The following is a 21,756-nucleotide window of genomic DNA, read 5'->3' on the forward strand; positions in this document are numbered from 1 at the left end:
TCAAGGAGTTCATGACCCGCAATGGGATCAAACATGTTACATCTGCCCTGTTTAAACCAGCGTCCAATAGTCAGGCAGAGAGAGCAGTGCAAACCATCAAGCAAGGCTTGAAGAGGGTAACTGAAGGCTCACTGCAGACTCGCCCATCCCGAGTCCTGCTTAGTTACCGCACAAGACCCCGCTCGCTCACTGGGGTTCCCCCCACTGAACTGCTCGTGAAAAGGGCACTTAAGACAAGGCTCTCGTTAGTCCACCCTGATCTACACAAACAGGTAGAGAACAGGTGGCTTCAACAGAATACATATCACGATCGCACAAATGTGTCACGTGAAATCGAGATTAATGATCCTGTATTTGTGTTGAACTATGGACAAGGTCCCAAGTGGCTTCCCGGCACTGTCATGGTCAAAGACGGGAGTAGGGTGTTTCTGGTCAAACTTTCAAATGGACTCACCTACAGGGAACACTTGGACCAAAACAAACTCAGATTCACAGACTATCCAGAGCAACCCACAATAGACTCTACCTTTCTTGACCCTCCAACACACACACCAGTGGAACCGACCTAGCAGTTGACCACAAAGCAGAACCCATCACCCGCAGCAGCCCAGCAGGACTCACCACCTCCAGCAGCCCAGCTGTGCAGGAGCCCAGCGAGGGCCCAATAAACGACTCACCAAAACCAGCATTTGCACCGAGACGATCAACCAGGGAAAGGAAGGCCCCAGATCGATTCACATTGTAAATAGTTACACTATTGACTTTTGTGGGGGGGGGGGGTGTTGTTATATATGTAAACCTGTAACTACCTTGTTTAACCACCAGAGGGCTCATCCCTTGGGTCCCAAGGGATCCCACAATCCCTTGGGAGCACCTGTATATAAGGAGGCCTCACGGGCTGGAGACGCACTCTGGAGACCGGTAATAAAGGACTGCGGTCACAGCTTACTTTGAGCTCACAGACTCTTTATTCAATACATAACACTAACAGACCAGCAGGATGGGACAGAGGCACCGTTCTGTTTCCCAACCGAAAACCTTGATCGAACGCCACAAGCTCCACATCGGCCTCAGCTTATCAGAACATGACCTGGCTATCTCAAGGACTTTGTCTGTACATAGACTGTGGTTTTAAAAAGGGGGGAAATATGTTGTGTTCATTCTCTATTTATTTGTTACAATTCACAGGATGGGCATTAGGACCTTGCGAAGCTATTCACAGTTGCTGGTTTGAGACACCATTTTGGGTTGTATAAAAGCACAGTTAAGTTACTTTTCTCATGGCTCAGTTTGTCAGTAATTTACAGGTAAACAACACTGGGAACCTTGCGATCGAATACTGCTGTCATGGCCCAGGGAGCTGCAGGACGTGACGGCGCAAGCATTTGTGTGTGTGTGTGTATGAGGAATCCATGCAGACATAGCTGTGTATGCTGGAGGGAGCCGGGCAAACTGTAGCTGAGGTGCAGCAACGTTTTGGTTACATCCTTAATGCGTTATTAGGCACAGGGGTGGATCTGTTCCATTGGATGGAGCAACCAACCATCAGGGACACCCTAATTCGCTCAACTCGTTTAACAGGATGCCTAAACAAAATGCTTAAACACAAAACATGAGGGAGACAATCAGGTCATTTGTGCCTCCCACTGGCACCCCCAGGGAGTGCAAACGACTTATCGCCCGGGGCCGCTACCGACTCCCGGGAAATTCCGCGTGAGTTAACACAGGTGCTATCCAGTAGTGCCTTGCTCCTGCTGATAGCACCCCGGGCCGTTGCACTGGTGATGACATCATGATTACCGTGTGCAACAACTCATTTTTGCCCCGGAAAGGAAATTCGGCAATGCCCCGTGAGACTGCCGTGGGTGATGTCAAATACAAAAGCGTATGGAAATTGTACAGCGATTGTTGGTAAACAGCATTATAGTTTAACATTTTTTTTATTCATTCACGGGATGTGGGCGCCGCAGGAAAACCCAGCATTTATTGTCCATCCCTAATTGCGCTTGGCAATGGAGTGGCTTGCTCGGCCACTTCAGAGGGCAGTTAAGAGTCAACCACGTTGTCGTGGGTCTGGAATCACATATAGGCCAGACCGGATAACAACCGCCGCATTAATGCTTCCCCTGGTTACCACATCTTAAGTCCTTGTCATACTGATTGTCAGTGAACATTTTAAAATATAAATTGACAACTGCAGAATCTCAAGGCTAATGCAAATCGTTGCGAGGTTGTTTAACTCCTGCAAGATATTTTGTATAAAGTTTAGATGCAAGAAGGTCAACTGTAAACCTGTTGAGATTTGGGCATTGGACAAAAATAATTGTTTCTCCTGTTCCTATTCAGCAAAATGTCGATTCTTCCATCAAACAGTGGAGTTTCTTTTGTAGGCGGTAAATTCCTACAGTGAGACATCGACTTATATTATTTTTAACAAAATTTGGAAGTAAAACAAAATGATAAGGTGTAATTGTAATAGAAGGAGTGACCGACTACTGAAAATAATAAGTCTTGTTGAATGAGATAGGTTTTAAAATGGTGTACTGGGTCATAATTACTGCTGAACAATCATTCTGGCCCTGAAAAGCTAATTTTATATTTGTGGAATGTCAAATTTTTCCATTATGTTAGAAATTCCATGCTTAATTTTTTTTTTAAAAACAGTTGCTGTTTCAGCTTCTACCATAATCCTGTGTGTATGTCCCAATCTTTATTTCACTCTCTGTAAAATGATTAAAACATGAAGGGAAATCAGTGCAATTTATTTCCTGGTTTTGCGGTTTGAGAATTCTGCAATGTGATTGGCTTGCTGGATGCTGGAGATCCCCTAGACTTGGCGTCAGATTCAACTTAACGTTGGGAGAGGTGAAATCGATGGCTAGAACTTTGTGGGCAGCTTTCTTCTCGTGCAGCAGCAAGTGCCACCACTTTGTTACAGACATTGTACTCCATTCCAATTAACAAATCTTCATTAAATTTTACACAGGCAAATTTACTTTAATTGATCAAAAATCTCAAGGAAAAAGGTTTTACTTTAAATTCGGAGCTGGACTAGAAATTAGGTACATTAATCATTAATGCAATTCATACCCATTCTCCCTAAATATTTTTAATTCTCCATCAAAATAATCTAATGATTGATGTAGTTAATTACTTAGACCATGCGGGAACCATTACATGATCCACAAACAATACCCTAGATTATAACCAACAATGCAACAGGAAAGCATCACAATGACTATATTAATGAGCTAGCTAGAACATATATAAGTTTGTGGTAAAGTATTAAATATGTACTCCCAGACAAGAAATCCTGTTATACATTATCAGCAACATCCCCATATCTGGACAAGAATTTGCATCTATTACAATAGAATGCATTGGAAGTAGTTTTATTTTTACAATCAGTATTAAAACCTTCTTTCAGAATTCTCTGCAATTATAATAGGGTATCAATTTACGTCACTATATACCTAAAATAAAGCTACCATCTACTGAATATCTTCCATTAGCACATAATACCATTGTTTAAGAACTAGGAAGAATTATAAAAACTTTAATTCACTGCCTGCATAAATGGATCTTTAATGGTTGTGAAAGTGCAGTTAACTGGGCATTGGCACTGAAAATGCATACAATGATTCAAGATTATGAACTATGAAGTTCACAGTAAAGAGCTTTGTGGAAGACTGTTCCTATAAGCAGTTTTTCTTCGTAAACAGTGGCAACTGATGCGCCTTGGAGAACAGAGCCATTGTTCACATATACTTGGGTCACTTTTGGGTCCTTAGAGAGAATGTTTTCAATTCTGGTTACCTGTGTGTAAAGAGAGACATGCTTACTGATCCAATGCAACTATCAAAATAAAACAATGAAACTGACAAACAAATTTTTTCCAATGATGACATGAGCCTAGCTGAAGTTTTCATCTAAATTTAAGTTCATATTGGGCCAAAAATTGCAGCCTCGCCGGGTGCATATGAAGTGCGCACATACCCGGCGAGGCCTCGCAAGCACCGGTTCTTGGGGCGGGATGCGCATGTGCTGAGAACCGGCTTTTCCGATCTGTCAAAATTTTCCCAACTCATGCCCAGCGAATGTCCTTCAAACTTTTACGCCTGGTAAAAGCAGGCGTATAGCTTACTTTTAAGAACATAAGTAAGATAAGAACATAAGAAATAGAAGCAGGAGTAGGCCATTTGGCTCCTCGAGCCTGCTCTGCCATTCAATAAGATCATGGCTGATCTGATCATGGACTCAGCTCCACTTCCCTGCCAGCTCCCCATAACCCTTTACTCCCTGATCATTTAAAAATCTGTCTATCTCCGCCTTAATGTATATTCAATGACCCAGCCTCCAAAGCTATCTGGGGCAGAGAATTCCATAGATTTACAACCCTCAGAGAAGAAATTCCTCTTCATCTCAGTTTTAAATGGGTGGCCCCTTATTCTGAGACTCTGTCCCCTAGTTTTAATTTCCCCAAGAGTGGAAATATCCTATCTGCATCCAGCTTGTCGAGCCCTCTCATTATCTTATATATTTTGATACGATCACCTCTCATTCTTCTGAACTCCAATGTGTCCAACCTACTCAAACTATCTTCATAAGTCAACCCCATCATCTCTGGAATCAACCTAGTGTACTTCTCTGAACAGCCTCCAATGCAAGTATATCCTTCCTTAAATATGGAGACCAAAACTGTACACAGTACTCCAGGTGTGGCCTCACTATTATCCTGTACAGTTGTAGCAGGACTTCTCTGCTTTTATACTCTATCCCCCTTGCAATAATGGCCAACATTCCATTTGCCTTCCTGATTACTTGCATACTAACATTTTGTGTTTCATGCACAAGGACTTCATCTGGCTCTGTACTGCAGCATTTTGCAATTTTTCTCCATTTAAATTATAATTTGCTTTTCTATTATTTCTGCCAAAGTGGATAACCTCACATTTTTCCACATTGTACTCCATCTGCAAAATTTTTGCCCACTCACTTAACCGGTCTATAGCCCTTTGCAGATTTTTTGTATGCTCCTCACAATTTGCTTTCCCACCCATCTTTGTATCATCAGCAAACTTGGCTACATTACACTCGGTCCCAGCGTAACACTTTTAAAACATTAAAAAATTATTTTTAATCACTCATTTTTATATTCAAAACCCTGTCCATTAAGGCAAGTTTATACCAAAAAATAAAAATGTTTCTAAAACATTTAATTACATTTAATTTCAATTAATTTTAAATATGTGAGGTGTTTTATTTATTTATGATGCTGTGTTTCTTGTTTTAGGGGGTTATTCTCATTGATAATAATGGGAGCCCGTAGAAACTGAGTTCACATTTTTATCAATGAGAATACTAGATAGTGATTGGTGGTCCAGGCCCACATGATTCCAGCAGATGCGTTCGTACATGGAAGACAGGTCTTCATGTGCTGCGCAGCGAATGAAGGTCTCCGACCAGAATCCTATGTTCCTGCGGGACCAACAGGTAGTTTCGTAGATTTTTTCCGGGTCAGAGACGTTCGTATGAAGGAAGCCTCCGACCGCAATTTCTGGCTCATTGTTTTCTTCAGTCTAATGTCAGTTTAAAATGATAGAGGTTTACACAGAAGCTACAATTAAATCAAACAGGATTAACTGTTAACCCTTGAGCACATATTTAAACCTCCCTTCCCCATAGATGAAAATAGTCACGTATGAAAGTCAGAATATAAAAGGCTCAGATTTGAAAAATGTTTTAAAACAAATGTAGATGTACATTTGCAACACAACACAACCTCTTCTATTTCAATATATGTGCCAATAGTTTGTGGGACAATATTATCGACCTAGAAATCACAGCCTCCCTGGGTCCGTACGTGTCTACGGACACGGGAAAGCATCGCAATAGCCGGTTTTCAGCGCATAATGCACACGCGCTGAAAATCGGCTTTTCCGATCTGTCCAGCTTGACAGATTGTATGTAACCCCACAGCCAGGACATTCGCATGGGCAAGATTAAGGTATTTATCCATATCTTGCCCAGCTGAAAACTCTTGCAGCTGAAAAGCAGGCGCATAGACTACTTTTACAGGCATAAGAGTTTTAAAACATACAAAACCTAGTAAAATAAAATTTAAAAACACATTTTATTGTTAAAACCCTGCCCGCTATGGTAAATTTATTTTAAACCATAATTAAAAGAACTTTTTTTTAAAAATTGGAATTTTTTTTTTATATAAGACATTAATAACTTTAATTTAAATTAATCTTAAATATGTGGTATATTTTTTATTTTTGTTTTGGGTGTTTGGGGGCTGTTTCTCAATCATAATAATGGGAACTCCAACTTACCGAGTTCCCTTTATTATGAATGAGAAAATACTGTACCTGGATTGGCTGCCCAGAGCCATGTGACTCCAGCTCCAGCTTATGGATGTCCTGATGTGCACATGCTCCGACACGCAGTGAGTGGAGGCCTCAGGACCGGGGTCTTGAGCGGGCGCAGCAGGAACAGTTAGGTGCACATTTTTGTTCCCTTTTTCTGTCGTTCGCCTGCGGGAAGACCTCGACTGGGATTTCTTGGCCATCAATCCTCTAGATTTTTTTATACATCATTAGACTTAATTTTTTTGAAACGAATAGACAAAATTATCAGGCAAGATCTATATTTTGCAGCTTCAAAAGGTATGTATTCTTGACATAGCACAAGTTTTACTTTAATATTTACAGGCCATGTTAGCAGCCATTCAACTATAACAAATATTGCCCAAGTCCAGCACCTGCTTAATTTACAATGCATTTTCAAATTAATTAAAACAACGCAATTCATTTCAAAAAGAGTGTTACGTTTCTTTCTCAACATTTCAAGTGACAAACCTCAGATCCTGGGGGATTTTCAGGACTGTAGAAAAATAATTTCGAGACAATGGGACAACTGCCAATCCACACATCTCCGGTCTCAGGATCCACCTCCAGATTGTCTGCCGCAGTACCCACGTGCAAAGTCTTCACAGAGAGTAACCAACATTAAGATAAACAATTCAATTATATCTTCATGATTGATACTATGTATTCTTGCACACTACAGGGTAAAAAAAATTATGATTTGAGCTGTTCTCATGAATTCTCAACACACACCAAATTCCTCTACGCTACTTTAACAGAAGCCAACCTGGTTTAAATGTGCTAAAAAAGCGAGAGGAATTTGGTGCGACTGGTAAACATTTACACCAGAAGAATGCTGATTGTAATTTCTTCCCTCATATTACACATCACTAACTTTCAAGAATTCAACTAAAGTAACACTATGTATGGAACCCAATTGTAATCAACAAATTTTTCTCCTAAAATTCAAATGACACCAACATATGACTTGAACCTTGCATTGAAAACTGATAACAGCCAAAAATTGTCAGGTAATTCAGGAACTGTTCAAAAAGGAAACTACAATTTCTAAAAATTGTATTAGTTTGCCGATTTTGAAGTCATGCACATATATTTTAGTCTCACTTGCTTTAATACATGCAGACGTTGCAGTTCTCAGATGGCATTTTATGAATACAGTAATATTTTACAATGGAAACTGTAGAAAAGACCTCCCTCCCCCCACCCTCCCATAACAGTTACTGAAAGTCCCAGGTAACTTACATTGTAATAGATACAAATTGCCTCGAAATCACAGATACATATGTACCATGGACAGGCTTCAATGTATCAAGTCTTTTTGCAACTTTAAACACCGGACTTGCAGGTGAATGCGAGGTGGCAGCAGGTGAAAAAACCCACCATGCATATAGGCAGAGAAACCCCTCTATCTGTGAGATTGAATGCCTCACTGGGATAGAGGGGTTTCTCTGCCACTATGGTCGCTGGGTAAAGAGATCTCCAATAAACAAAAGCCAGGGACTGCTGGTCTGACGGGAGAGTCAGGAATTGGAGTCCCTAAAATCACTGGGGGGGGGGGTCCCCGAACTGAGGGTAGAGGGAGATTGGGAAATGGGGGCTCGGGGGTAGAGGGAGATTGGGGAATGGGGGCTCGGGGGTAGAGGGAGATTGGAGAATGGGGGCTCGGGGGTAGAGGGAAATTGGGGAATGGCTGACTGAGATGGACAGAATGCTTTCCTCTCTTTGCCTGCTCTCTGGTTCTCGTTCTTGGAACTGCTCACACAATAGCTGCTGGTGCAAAACTACAAAAAGATTCCCAACTACATGGTACTCAACCTTTATCAGGTAAATCCAATGACACTTTCCAGCCACTGCCCATCACCTGGCCACCACCTACTCCATTAATACCTCAGGTACTGATGAGCTGCTAACAGCCCCCTACTTACACCCCCGCCCCGCAAGCATCAACAGCTGCAGCACTTGTGGGAGGGAATCCTGGACAGAGAATTGCAGGATATTAATAACCGCCGTTTCCCCCCCCCCCAAAAGAAAATCTGGCTGGGATGTGTCAGGCTCTACGGCCCTACAGCGGGCACCTTGCCCTGTGTAGGCTGCCAACATAGCAGATCCAAGGATCAGGACATCCCTCCCTCAATGGAAAAGACCCTGGGATGGCATGATCTAGGAAACACAACAAATGGAAAATGAACTGAAATCAAATCCTGCTGGCAGGTCTCCAGAATTAGGCACGATCCCAGGTTACAAGTTCTGCAGGATAGATTATAAGGTTGACAGGAAAGATCGGGTAGAGTGGAGGAGATTAGTGATTAAGGATGTAATCACTGTAATGATGAGAGCACATACAGAGCCCAAGTTTCCACATGATTTGCGCCTGATTTTTAGGAGCAACTAGTGGAGAACGGACTATCTTAGAAATCGCAATTCTCCACATTTTTTTTTCTGCAGTTCTAGTCAGGTAGAACAGTTCTACTTTGGAACAGAATTTTTTCTTCAAAAGGGGGCGTGTCCGGCCACTGAAGCCTGATTTCAAAGTTTCCACAGTGAAAACGTACTCCAAACTAAAGTAGAATGGAGCAAGTGAAGATTTTTGTAGAACTGAAAAAACCTGTTCTACACATTAAAAAATCAGGCGCAGGTTACAAATTAGGCGTCCAGAACGAGGTGGGGGGGGGGGGGGGGAAGTGAAGTCATTAAATTCTATAATAAATCCTTATTTATACTTATACAAATAAATCCAACCTGAATAAACATTTATAAGCAAAGAAAAGATTAAATAAACCATCTTCCTACCTGTGTGAAAGTGCTTCAGGCAGGCCCCAGCACCAGATTTACAGGTAGGTGGCGTTGGGTCGGGTCGGGGAGGTTCGGTTCGGTTCAGGTCGGGGAGGGAGGGAGGGAGGGAGGGAGGGAGAGAGAGAGAGAGAGAGAGGGAGGGAGGGAGGGAGAGAGAGAGGGAGGGAGAGAGGGGGGGAGGGAGGGAGGGAGAGAGAGAGGGGGGGAGGGAGGGAGGGAGAGAGAGGGGGGGTGGGAGGGAGGGAGAGAGAGGGAGGGTGGGAGGGAGGGAGAGAGAGGGAGAGTGGGAGGGAGAGAGAGAGGGGGGGAGGGAGGGGGAGGTCAGGTCGGGGAGGGGGAGGTCAGGTTGGGGAGGGGGATGTCCAGTCTGGGGGGGGGGGCGGGGGGGGGGGGAAGCGGGGGGGGGGAAGCGGGAGTCGGGTCGGGTCGGGTCCAGTCGGTGGGGGGGGGGGGGAGCGGGAGCAAGAGCGCGGGTCGGGTCGGGTCGGGTCGGGTCCAGTCAGGGGGGAGGGCAGAGCAGGAGCGGGAGTCGGGTCGGGTCGGGTCCAGTGGGGTCGGGCCGGGAGGCGGGAGCGCGGGTCGGGTCGGGTCCAGTCGGGGGGGGGGGCGCGGGAGCAGGAGCGCGGGTCGGGTCCAGTTGGGGGGGGGGCGTCGGGTCGGGTCCAGTTGTTGGGGGGGGGGGGGGGAAGCGGGTGTCGGGTCTGGTCGGGGGAGGGGGGGGGGGAAGCAGGAGCTGGCCGTGGGAGAGCCTTATTCACACAGCCCTAGTGAGGCCATTCGGCCAGGGCTAGGGGCTGCGTGCTTCGGGCCCCTCTCACACAGTTTCGGGCGCCTGGAGCTACTGCACTTGCGTGCCCACTGTAGCGCGAATGTGCAGAGGTCCCGGCACTGTTTTCAGCGCAGGGACCTGGCTCCGCCCCCCCACAGCTCGTGCTGCGCTGCACCGAGGGCCAGAGGACCTGCAGGGAGATGGAGAATACGGAGAATTTTTTTACGCGCACTTTGTGGCCAAAGATTGCAGTCGGAGGCTTCCTGCGGGCAGATGCTTTCGACCAAAAAACAAAAAAATCTGAATATACCTGGTGGTCCCACTCCAACAAACACTGAGGCCTAGCTGTTCAGCCCAGCGCAGAGACCCATGCATCACAGAAGCATAAGCGCTTCCTGAGATCAGGTGTGCCTGGACCACCAATCACAATGAGAGCTCTGTACCTTTGGAGTCTACTGTTAGCAAGGGCAGACATCGACGACGAGGTCCAACAGCACCTCCAGTCCACCAGTGTAGCCTTCAGTCACCTTAGAAAGAGAGTGTTCGAAGACCAGGACCTCAAATCTGGCACCACGCTTATGGTCTACAAGGCTGTAATGAGACCCGCTCTCCTGTATGGCTCAGAGACGTGGACCATATACAGTAGACACCTCAAAACGCTGAAGGAATACCACCGATATCTCCATAAGATCCTGCAAATCCTGGGAGGATAGATGCACCAACGTCAGTGTTCTTGATCAGGCCAACATCCCCAGCATCGAAGCACTGACCACACTCAACCTGCTCCATTGGGCAGGCCACATCGTCTGCATGCCCAACACAAGACTCCCAAAGCAAGTGCTCTACTCAGAGATCCTACACAGTAAGCGATCCCCAGGTGGACAGAGGAAATATTTCAAGGACACCCTCAAAGCCTCCTTGATAAAGTGCAACATCCCCACCGACACCAGGCGCAAGAGCTTGAAAGACATTTGTTGGGCAAGAGTTGGACAAATAGCCCAACTATCTGCCTGTGAAGGCCCTTCTCCTGGGAATTGTGCGATCTGTCATAATTGCTGGCTTCAGGTGCATGCACTTCGCGCCGTAAACCCAGAACTTGTGGGCCTCTTCGGGCCCGTGCGCACATCTTATGCACCCGAAGAGGCTGGAATTTCAGGGCCAATATGTTTGAGAACTAACAAGGGGGCAGGCCGTATTAGATTTAGTAATGAGTAATGAAACAAATTTAGTTAACAGCCGAACGGTGCATGAACATTTATCTAGTAGCGATCATAATATGATCAAGTTCAACATAGTGTTTGAAATGGAGAAAAGCAAGCTAAGATTCTAGATTTAGGTATGGCTGACTTCAATGCGATGAGACAGACTGTCCAGTAAACTGGGCAAATCTGTTAATGGGAAAATGACAGAAGATCAATGGGCAAGAGCTCTACTTGCCAAAATACACAGACATGAACGACTAAAGAGGTAAGTGATACATAAAGCTAAAAGAAAAAAGCATGCAAAAATGCAAAAGCCAGCTGATCCTGGCAACTGGGAGAGATACAAAGTACAGTGGGTGACAAAACAGAGCTACAGAAAGGGAATATGAAAAGAAACTTGCAAGGGATATCAAAATCAACTTTAAAAAAAATAATTATATTAGAAAAAAAGTGATTTGGAGCAATGTTGGCCCCTTAAAAATTGATATCGGTGATATAAATCCGGAGGGCTGAATAAATTAGGAGAGCCCCAGGACTCAGTGTGGCATCGGCAGGAGCCGACCTGAGGGGAAAACAGCAGCGGAGCAGGAGTGGAGCAGGAGCCTGCCATCGCAGGGAGCAGCACAAGCCAGCTTGAGAGTGCGACGAAGGCAAAGCGAGCAACAAACCGAATGTCACAGCATCCCAGGTAGCGGATTGGTTGCCGACTCTTGGTGCGAAGTGGAGCTCAGCGGTGGGGTCGGGGCCCAGAAGAGGTCGGAGGGCAGCGAGAGGTCGGAGGACAGTGAGAGGTCGAAGGACAGCAGCAGGGTCGTGGCCCAGGAGCGGCGCAGTGAAGGCCAACAGCGGGGTTGTGACCCAGGAGCAGCACAGCATGAGCCAAGAGCAAGTTCATGAGGCCGCCATTGCGCCCTACGCAACCCAGGGATAGAGGCCCTTCAGGAAGGAGGACAGTAGAAATATGCATGTTTGTATGAACTAGGCCCATACAACAGAGCCTAGTCTCCAGTCGTCCTGGATCCCCTTGCCACTGGGCCAAGACCTTACTCTGTCAAGCCCGTGTAGTAGCTGGTGCGCAATGGCCACCCCACGTTAAAAGAACTCACACACAGGCATCTTCCACACATTAAGATGAAGTTCGGGAGCTGAAAAGTCAGGATCCTTATGGACAACCTAACAGCAACAGACCGGAACGCCGCATCGCTATCGTTGCCCGGGAACTCGGGCGCTTCAACATTGACATCGCCGCCCTAAGCGAGACCCGGCAGGCAGGGGAAGGCCAGCTCAAAGAACAAGGTATTGGCTGGAAAGGCAAACCAGAAGCAGAATGCTGCCTCCATGGGGTAGTCTTCGCCCTAAAAAATGAACCAGTGGGCTATCTCAGAGACTCCCCTCTGCGGGATAAACGAACGCCTCATGTGACTTCAGCTCACCCTAGCCCGGAACCAGTGCACTACGGTCTTCAGCGCATATGCCCCAACATTGGAAGCTACAGACAAGACCAAAGAGGAATTCTACTCCAGCCTCAAACAATCCCCGTTCCGTGTCCCAACGAATGACAAGCTGATCCTCCTTGGCAACTTCAATGCCAGAGTCGGAAAGGACACAGACCTTTAGGGAGGTGTGATCAGCAGAGTGTGGTAGGGAAAGCCAACTCCAATGGCACCCTCCTCCTGACAAAATGCTTAGAACACGGTCTCATCATAACAAATACCCTGTTCCATTAGAAGGACAAATATAAAGCTACATGGCAACACTGGCATCTGCTAGACTACGTCATTGTCCAAGTGAGGGACCACAAAGACGTGCGCATCACCCGCACCATTACAGGAGCTGATGACTACTGGATGGACCACCACCTAATTCGCTCTGTCATCACCGTCAATATTGTCCCAAAACAGTGAGGACAACAGAAACAATGCCGCAGGAAAATCAACGCTGATGCACTCAAAGATCCTACTAAGAAAGCCCTATTCAGCCAGTGCCTCACTGCCAATCTGATGACGCCCAGTGATCCAGAGTGTCCACAGTGCCTGGTCAACCCTCAAGGCTTCTCTTGTGTCTTTAGATGCTCTGATAATGACTCCACGAGGCAATGTATTGTACTTGAACTGTAGTTGTTATGTATGGAGAAAGAGTCAGACTGAACACTGTGAGCTCAAAGTAAAGTGTGACAGTCTTTTATTGCAGGTCTCCAGAGTGCCTCTCCAATCTGTGAGGCCTCCTTAAATACCTGTGCTCCCAAGGGATTATGGGATCCCTGGGGACTCCAGGGGATGAGCCGTCTGGTGGCTGTACAAGTTTACATATATAACACTCCCCCACAAAGTCAATAGGGTAACCATTTACAATGTGAGTCGATCTGGGGCCCTTCTTGTCCTGGTTGATCGTCTCGGTGTGAAAACTGGTATTGTTGAAACATTTATTGGGCCCTCGCTGGGCTGCTGTGCTGCTGGATTTTTTGGGCTGCCTGGTGTTTTGGGCCCTGCTGGGCTGCTGTGGATCGTGGTCAACCGTGGTGCCGGTTGCCACTGGTGTGTATGTTGGGGGATCAAAAAAGGTAGGGTCTAAGGTGGGTTGCTCAGGATAGTCCGTGAATCTGAGTTTGATTTGGTCCAAGGGTTTCCGGTGAATGAGTCCATTTGAAAGTTTGACCCGAAACACCCTGCTCCCCTCTTTGGCCACGACAGTGCTGGGAAGCCACTTGGGACAAATACAGGATCATTGATTTCAATCTCGCGTGACACATTTGCGCTATCATGGTATGCACTTTGTTGAAGCCGCCTGCTCTCTAGCTGTTCATGTAGATCAGGGTGAACCAACGAAAGCCTTGTCTTAAGTGCTCTTTTCATGAGCAGTTCAGCAGGTGGGATCCCAGTGAGCGAGTGGGGTCTCGTGCGGTAGCTAAGCAGGACTCAGGATAGGTGAATCTGCAAGCCTTGCTTGATGGTTTGCACTGCTCTCTCTGCCTAATCACTGGACGCTGGTTTAAACGGGTCAGATGTGACACGTTTGATCCCGTTACGGGTCATGAATTCTTTGAACTCAGCACTGCTAAAACATCGCTCACCAGGACATCGGGTAGGCCGTGTGTGGCAAACAAGGCCCGCAGGCTTTCAGTAGTGGCAGCGGACGTGCTAGCCGACATTATCTCACATTCAATCCACTTGGGAGTACGCGTCTACAAACACAAGGAACATTTTACCCAAGAACGGGCCTGCATAGTCGACGTGTACCCTAGACCACGGTTTGGAGGGCCAAGACCATAAACTTAGCGGCGCCTCCCTGGGTACATTGCTTAATTGTGAGCATATATTACATCTGTGAACGCAAGACTCTAAGTCCGCATCAATACTGGGCCACCACACGTGGGATCTGGATATCGCTTTCATCATTATGATGCCTGGGTGGGTACTGTGAAAGTCATTGATGAAGGCATCTCCACAGAAGGCAGTCTGCCTGTATAGACATTTCACCTTTGCGCCGCTGGAACGGCTTTATCTCTTCCTGCATTTCCTGCAATGGGACACTGGACCAGCTCCCGTGAAGCACACAGCTTTTGACTAGAGATTAAGGGGTCCTGGCTTGTCCAGGTTTTAATCTGCCGGGCAGTGATGGATGATTGCTCACTCTCAAATGCTTCCATAACCATGGCTAGATCTGCGGGCTGCACCATTTTCACCCCAGTGGTGGGCAATGGCAGCCTACTGAGAGCATCGGCGCAGTTTTCTGTGCCTGGCCTGTGGCGGATGGTGTAGTTGTATGCGGACAACGTGAGTGCCCATCTCTGGATGCGGGCCGATGCGTTGGTATTTATTCCTTTATTCTCGGAAAACAGGGATATAAGTGGCTTAACGTCAGTTTCCAATTCGAATTTTAGCCCAAACAGGTATTGATGCATTTTCTTTACCCCATAGACAAACGTTAATGCTTCTTTCTCAATCATGCTGTAGGCTCTCTCAGCCTCAGACAGACTCCTGGATACATAAGCAACCAGTTGCAGTTTCCCGAAATCATTAGCTTGTTGCGATACACACCATTTGACGACGCATCACATACTAGTACCAAACGCTTACATGGATCATACAACACAAGCAATTTGTTTGAGCATAACAATTTTCTCGCTTTTACAAAGGCATTTTCTTGGCTTTTGCTCCAAACCCATTTGTCTCCTTTTCGTAGTAAGACATTCAGTGATTCTAACAGTGTATGTGAGACCCAGTACGAAGTTACCAAAGTAGTTCAGGAGTCCCAGAAACGACCGCAGCTCCGGCACATTCTGTGGCCTCGGTGCATTCTCGATTGCCTCCGTCTTCACGTTGGTGGGCCTGATGCCGTCCGCCGCAATTCTCCTTCCTAAGAACTCCACTTCAGGCGCTTTAACCTGAGCCCCACGCAGTTGAGTTGACTAAGAACCTCCTCCAGGTTCTGCAGATGCTCGACTGTGTTCCGACCTGTGACCAAGATGTCTTTCTGGAAGACCACGGTGTGCGGGATCGACTTCAGTAAGCTTTCCATGTTTCTCTGGAATTTCGACACCGCTAATCGGATTCCAAATGGGCATCTGTTATAAACAAAAAGACCTTTGTGCGTGATGAGGGCCTTCGATGACTCCTCTAGTTCCTGCATCATGTAGGCTGAAGTCAGATCCAGCTTCATGACGTCTTTCCTCCCACCAGCGTTGCAAAGAGGTCGTTGGCCTTTGGTAGTGGGCATTAGTCCTGCAGGAACGATTGATAGTTACTTTGTAATCACCACAGATTCTGATGATGCCGTCTCCCTTGAGGACTGAGACGGTTGGACTGGCCCACTCGTTGAAGTCGATTGGTGAAATGATGCCCTCTCTTTGCAGCTGGTCTAGCTCGATCTCTACCCTTTCTCTCATCATGTACGGTACTGCTCTCGCCTTGTGATGGATGGGTTGCGCCCCCGGAATTAGGTGGATCTGCACTTTTGCTCCTTGGAATTTCCCAATGCCTCATTTGAACAGCGAAGGAAATTTGTTTAAGACCTAGGCACACAAAGTGTCGTCAGTGGGCGATAGCGCTCAGACGTCGTCCCAGTTCCAGTGTATCTTTCCCAGCCAGCTCCTGCCAAGCAATGTAGGACCATTGCCCGGTATCACCCAGAGCGGTAGGTTGTGCACTGCTCCATCGTAGGAGACCTTTACAGTAGCACTGCCGATTACAGGAATCAATTCTTTCGTGCAAGTTCTTAGTTTCGTGCGAACTGGAGTTAAGACTGGCCTTGAGGCCTTGTTGCACCACAACCTTTCAAAAGTCTTTTTGGCTCGCGCCTGTGTCCAGCTCTATTGACACCGGGAGTCCATTTAGTTCAACATTCAGCATTATCGGGGGACAATTCGTGGTGAATGTGTGCACCCCATGTACCTCTGTCTCCTCGGTCTGAGGCTCTGGTTCATCGTGATCCTCCGTGGATCTGTTCTCCTCTGCAACAGCTCGCCTGCACACTCGTTGGAGGTGTCCCATTGATCCACAGCCCTTACAAACGTACCTTTTGAATCGGCATGAATGGAACCGATGATCACCCCCGCAGCACCAACAAGGTGTTAATGGCCTTGCATTCATCACCCTTGATGGTGGACTCGAGACGCCTGCGGACATGCAGCTGCAGGTATGTGTGACCTGCCTTTTACGTTACAATTCGAAAACAACATCACTTTGTTCACAGTACTTGTAGCTGCACTTGTGTGCTGAGAGATTTGCTTCGTATTGTCACTGATGGCAATGAACGTCTGGGCTATCACTATGTACTTACTCAAGGTTGGGGTATCTACTGTCGAAAGTTTGCGAAGTATGGTTTCGTGGCCAATGCCAAGTATGAAAAAGTCTCTGAGCATGTGCTCCAAATGTCCTTCAAATTCGCAATGTCCTGCAAGGTGTTTTAGCTCGGCGACATGACTCACCACTTCTTGGCCTTCAGACCGTTTGTAGGTGTAGAACTGGTACCTCGTCATCAGAATGCTTTCCTTCGGGTTCAAATGCCCTCGGACCAGTGTGCACAAATCGTCATACGATTTCTCCGTGGATTTCGCTGGAGTGAGCAGATTCTTCATGAGGGTATATGTTGGTGCCCCACAGACGGTGAGGAGGATCGCCCTTCGTTTGGCAGCGTTCTCTTCCCCATCTAGCTTGTTGGCCACAAAATCCTGGCTGGTCCCGGTCCCATTTGGGAGAATCGTTGCGGGTGACCCTTCGTTCCCGGGTGTAGCCTTGGTGGCGATGGGGTCTGGGGGCTGCGCCTTAGCGCAGTATGCTCTTTCAGGCTCGTGGCGGTTGGTGCCATCGGGTGCCTGAGAGGTGGAGCCGATCAGAGGCAGGGTATTGATACCGGTGCCGTTGTTCTCCTGAGATAGCTTGCTCTGCAGCTTGTCTTTATTAGCTGCTTATGGCCACACTCCGTGGTGCATCACTCTGGTCCCAGGGACGCAGGCTATAACATTGGGTAGCTCGCTTGTCCTGTGTGCTCCCGATGGGTGTTTACCCGCTACATTAACTGCAGTTGAAATCCTACATCGCACAACATTTCATTACTCATTGTGGATAAACTGTAGCTCTGATCACAATCGCATGACTTTTCTTTGCTTATTACATTAATAAAACTCTGATCATCAATTACAAGCTTCACGTTTAACTCACAGTTGCTATTACATTGATTGAGAATGTGGTGGGTTTCTGGCTTCCTTTAAGAGAGCCTTGTTATCTTTACCCCAACCATCTTCTTCGCTTGGTACCACGTGTTGCTCCATCAGCGCTGCACCTCGTGGTCTGGCCGCCGCCATCTTTTTCTTCAGCGCTTCACCTCGTGGTTTGGGCGCCATCTTTCTTCCATCCACGATGTCGGCTGCTGTGATCCTCTTCTCCCTGGGCTTGCCACCGAGGCTGGGAAGTCGCCTTTGGATCTGATTTTCTTCCTCCAGAGTCCTGCCACTGGAGCCTGGAAGGTGCGTTCGGATCGTCTCAGCTGGATCACCTCCACGCAGTCGTGCTGAGTGGTCTGTGCCTCGGGTGCTGTGCTGGTCAGCTCTCTGGTGCCGGATCCGGCCTCAGGTAAGGGCTTGCTTTGCCTCTGAGCGGGGGGGATGTTGATCGCTGGAGGGATGAAATCTTCCCAGCTCCAATGAATCTTCTCCATCCACGTTCTTCCAAGTAGCGTCGGTCCATCACCTGCAACAATCCACATTGGTAACTTGTGCAGCGCGCCATCATGGAGTACCTTTACATCCGCACTACCAATAACTGGGATAAGTTCATCGGTGTAGGTGCGCAGCTTTGCCTGAACTGGGACCAACTTGGGTCGTTCAGCTTGATTGTCCTACAGCCTCTCAAAGGCTCATTGATTCATTACTGACAGGCTCGCCCCTGTGTCCACTTCCATGAAGACTGGTACGCCATTTATCTCGACTCCCATCCTCAACGGGGAACATTCTTTGGTGCAGGTAAGCATGCCATACTCCTCATCGTGGAGCTGAGCTGCCTCTCTGACTATCGCTTCATAATCCGTGCTGGATTCATGGCCATCTGCAGACTCTTCATCAACACTGTGAGTCATATTTCTTTTACACATTCACTGGAGGTGGCCCTTTGTGCTGCAGCCTTTACACACATAGTCCTTAAAACGGCACTGGTGAGCCCTGCGATCCCCACCGCAATGCCAGCATGGTGCTATTCGATTAGCCCCCCTCAGCAGACTCTCAGTTAAGGGACTTGGGGGTCTGTTCTCTCTCCCCAAGGAGATTCACGTTCCACAGTCCAGCCTCTAAAAGGAGCCATTCTGTGTGCAGTACTTGCCGGGTTTGAGTCCTGAGGATGAGTCATCTGCCTAGAGCCACAGGTCGAGGTCATGAATGCCTGGCTCATGGTGACGGCCTTCTGCAGTGTAACTGTAGTATCCGCAGATAGTAGCCGATTCCGATGACAGAGATATCCCGCAGCACTTCGGTGAGGTGGTCGCCGAAATCACACGGTGCCGCCGGCCTCCTGAGTTCTGCAGCGTATTTCGTGATTTCCTGGCCTTCAGGCCGTCGGTGGCTGTAAAACTGGTGTCTGGCTGTGAGGATGCTTTCTTTGGGCTTGAGTTGTTCTTGGATCAGCATTACAAGCTCCTCGTACGTCTTGGTCGTTGTCTTCGCTGGTGCCAATAAGTCCCTGACGAGGCCATAGACGGTTGGCCCACAACTGGTTAGCAGGATAACTTTGCGCTTATCAACCAGTGTGGCCGGATAATCGCCTGCCAGGTTGTTTGCTGTGAAGAATTGGTCAACCCTCTCCACAAAGGCGTCCCAATCATCACCATCGGCGAACTGTTGCAATGTACCAAGGTTAGCCATTTTCACGTCAAAGTCCATAATCTCGCCGCCAATTGTTATGTCTTTAGATGCTCTGATAATGACTCCACAAGGCAATGTATTGTACTTGAACTGTAGTGACCTTAGTCCATTTAATGTAATTCCAGAGTATCACACATGGTGGCCTGCCTTTTATACAAGGCCCGGCACACCTGTACAGGTAACCTACAAGTCTCCCACGACCATACAGCAGGTGTCCAAGTTTCCCATGGTAGTGCCCTCTGGTGGCACACCATATGTAATAGTACAAGCAGTAAACATGTTTGGATACATGACTTTTTCCATAATCACCACCTGTGAAGAGACGCTTGGTCACTTGTCCAGGAAACACCAAGACTGGTTCGACGAGAACGCCCAGGAGATCCAGGAGCTAATATGCCGCAAACGCAAAGCAGTCTTGGACTGGAAGCAGCAACACAACTCGAGGGCAGTAAAGCCTCTACAGACATCTGAAGGCCGAGGTCCAACAGTAAACCCGTGATCTAAAGAACAGATGGCGAGTGGAGAAAGCTCAAGAAATCCAGCAGCTAGCTGACAACCACGACGTGCGAGGATTCTTCAGCGCAATCAAGACGACCTATAGCACAAGCACCCAAGGCCCTACCCCACTATTGGCCAAGAATGGAGAGGTGCTCATCAAGGACAGAGAGGCAGTCAGTGCCCACTGGAAGGAGCACTTTGAGGATCTCCTCTACTGAGACTCTGTCTTCGACATGTGTCCACGACTCCATCCAACAGCATGCCACCTGCCACCATCTCAGCATAACCCCAGTCCGATACCAGGTTGAAAAGGCCATCCGACAACTGAAGAACAAGTCATCAGGAACAGATAGAATCCCCACCGAAGGACTAAAACATTGCGGAGCACTACTGGTGTGGATCCATGACTTCATCTCTCTTATCTGGAAGGAGGGGATCATGCCAGGAAATCTCAGACGCTGTAATCATGACCACCTTCAACAAAGGTGACAAGTCTGACTGCGGTAACTACAGAGGAATCTCCCTGCTGTCGACTACCGGGAAAGTCATCGCAAGAATCCTGTCAAATCGCCTTCTTCCTGTGGCTGAAGTACTCCTCCCAGAGTTGCAATGCAGATTCCGCCCACTAAGGGGCACAATGGACATGATCTTCACCGTGCAATAGATACAAGAGAAATGCAGGGAATAGCACCGACCCATGTACATGGCCTTCTTCGACCTCACAAAAGCCTTCGACACTGTCAACTATGAGAGATTATGGACCGTCCTCCTCAGATTCGGCTGCCCTCAGAACTGAGAGAAATCCTCATTAGTCAGGAAATGGTGTTAGGGAAATTGAAGGGACTGAAGTCTGATAAATCCGCAGGGTCTGATAGTCTGCATCCCAGAGTACTTAAGGAAGTGGCCCTAAAATAGTAGATGCATTGGTGGTAATTTTCTAACATTCCATGGACTCTGGTTCCGTTCCTATGGATTGGAGGGTAGCTAATGTAACCCCACTTTTTAAAAAATGAGGGAGAGAGAAAACAGGGAATTATAGACCGGTTAGCCTGACATGGGTAGTGGGGAAAATACTGGAATCAATTATTAAAGATGAAATAGCAGCACATTTGGAAAGTAGTGACAGGATCGGTTCAACTCAGCATGGATTTATGAAAGGGAAATCATGCTTGACAAATCTTCTAGAATTTTTTGAGGATATAACTAGTAGAGTGGATAAGGGAGACCCAGTGGATGTGATGTATTTGGACTTTCAAAAGGCTTTTGACAAGGTCCCACACAGGGGATGAGTGTGCATAATTAAAGCACATGGTATTGGGGGTAATGTATTGACGTGGATAGAGAACTGGTTGGCAGACAGGAAGCAAAGAGTGGGAATAAACAGATCCTTTTCAGAATGGCAGGCAGTGACTAGTGGGGTGCCGCAAGGTTCAGTGCTGGGACCCCAGCTATTTACAATATACATTAATGATTTAGATGAAGGAATTGAATGTAATATCTCCAAGTTTGCGGATGACACTAAGCTGGGTGGCAGTGCGAGCTGCGAGGAGGATGCTAAGAGGCTGAAGGGGGACTTGGACAGGTTAGGTGAATGGGCAAATGCATGGCAGATGCAGGAAATGTGGATAAATGTGAGATTATCCACTTTGGTGGCAAAAACAGGAAGGCAGATTATTATCTGAATGGTGACAGATTAGGAAAAGGGGAGGTGCAATGAGACCTGGGTGTCATGGTACATCAGTCATTGAAAGT

The 21,756-nt window shown here is 47.3% G+C and overlaps 1 protein-coding gene across 2 annotated transcripts in view; it reads right to left on the bottom strand.

Moving 5' to 3' along the window:
• Positions 1 to 2,971: 2,971 nt before the first annotated feature.
• LOC139264497 (serum paraoxonase/arylesterase 2-like) overlaps positions 2,972 to 21,756 on the bottom strand; it is a 138,219-nt gene continuing 119,434 nt past the window's right edge. For both annotated transcript variants that reach the window (XM_070881063.1, XM_070881061.1), the window contains 2 exons: positions 6,864 to 6,992; positions 2,972 to 3,816 (listed from right to left, as the gene is read on the bottom strand). In XM_070881063.1, the coding sequence (XP_070737164.1) occupies positions 3,649 to 3,816; positions 6,864 to 6,992 (297 nt within the window). In that variant the 3' untranslated portion in view covers positions 2,972 to 3,648. The remainder of the gene's footprint in view (positions 3,817 to 6,863; positions 6,993 to 21,756) is intronic.

This window comes from Pristiophorus japonicus, chromosome 5 (assembly GCF_044704955.1).
Source record: "Pristiophorus japonicus isolate sPriJap1 chromosome 5, sPriJap1.hap1, whole genome shotgun sequence".
In the NCBI taxonomy this organism is placed as follows: Eukaryota; Metazoa; Chordata; class Chondrichthyes; family Pristiophoridae; genus Pristiophorus; species Pristiophorus japonicus.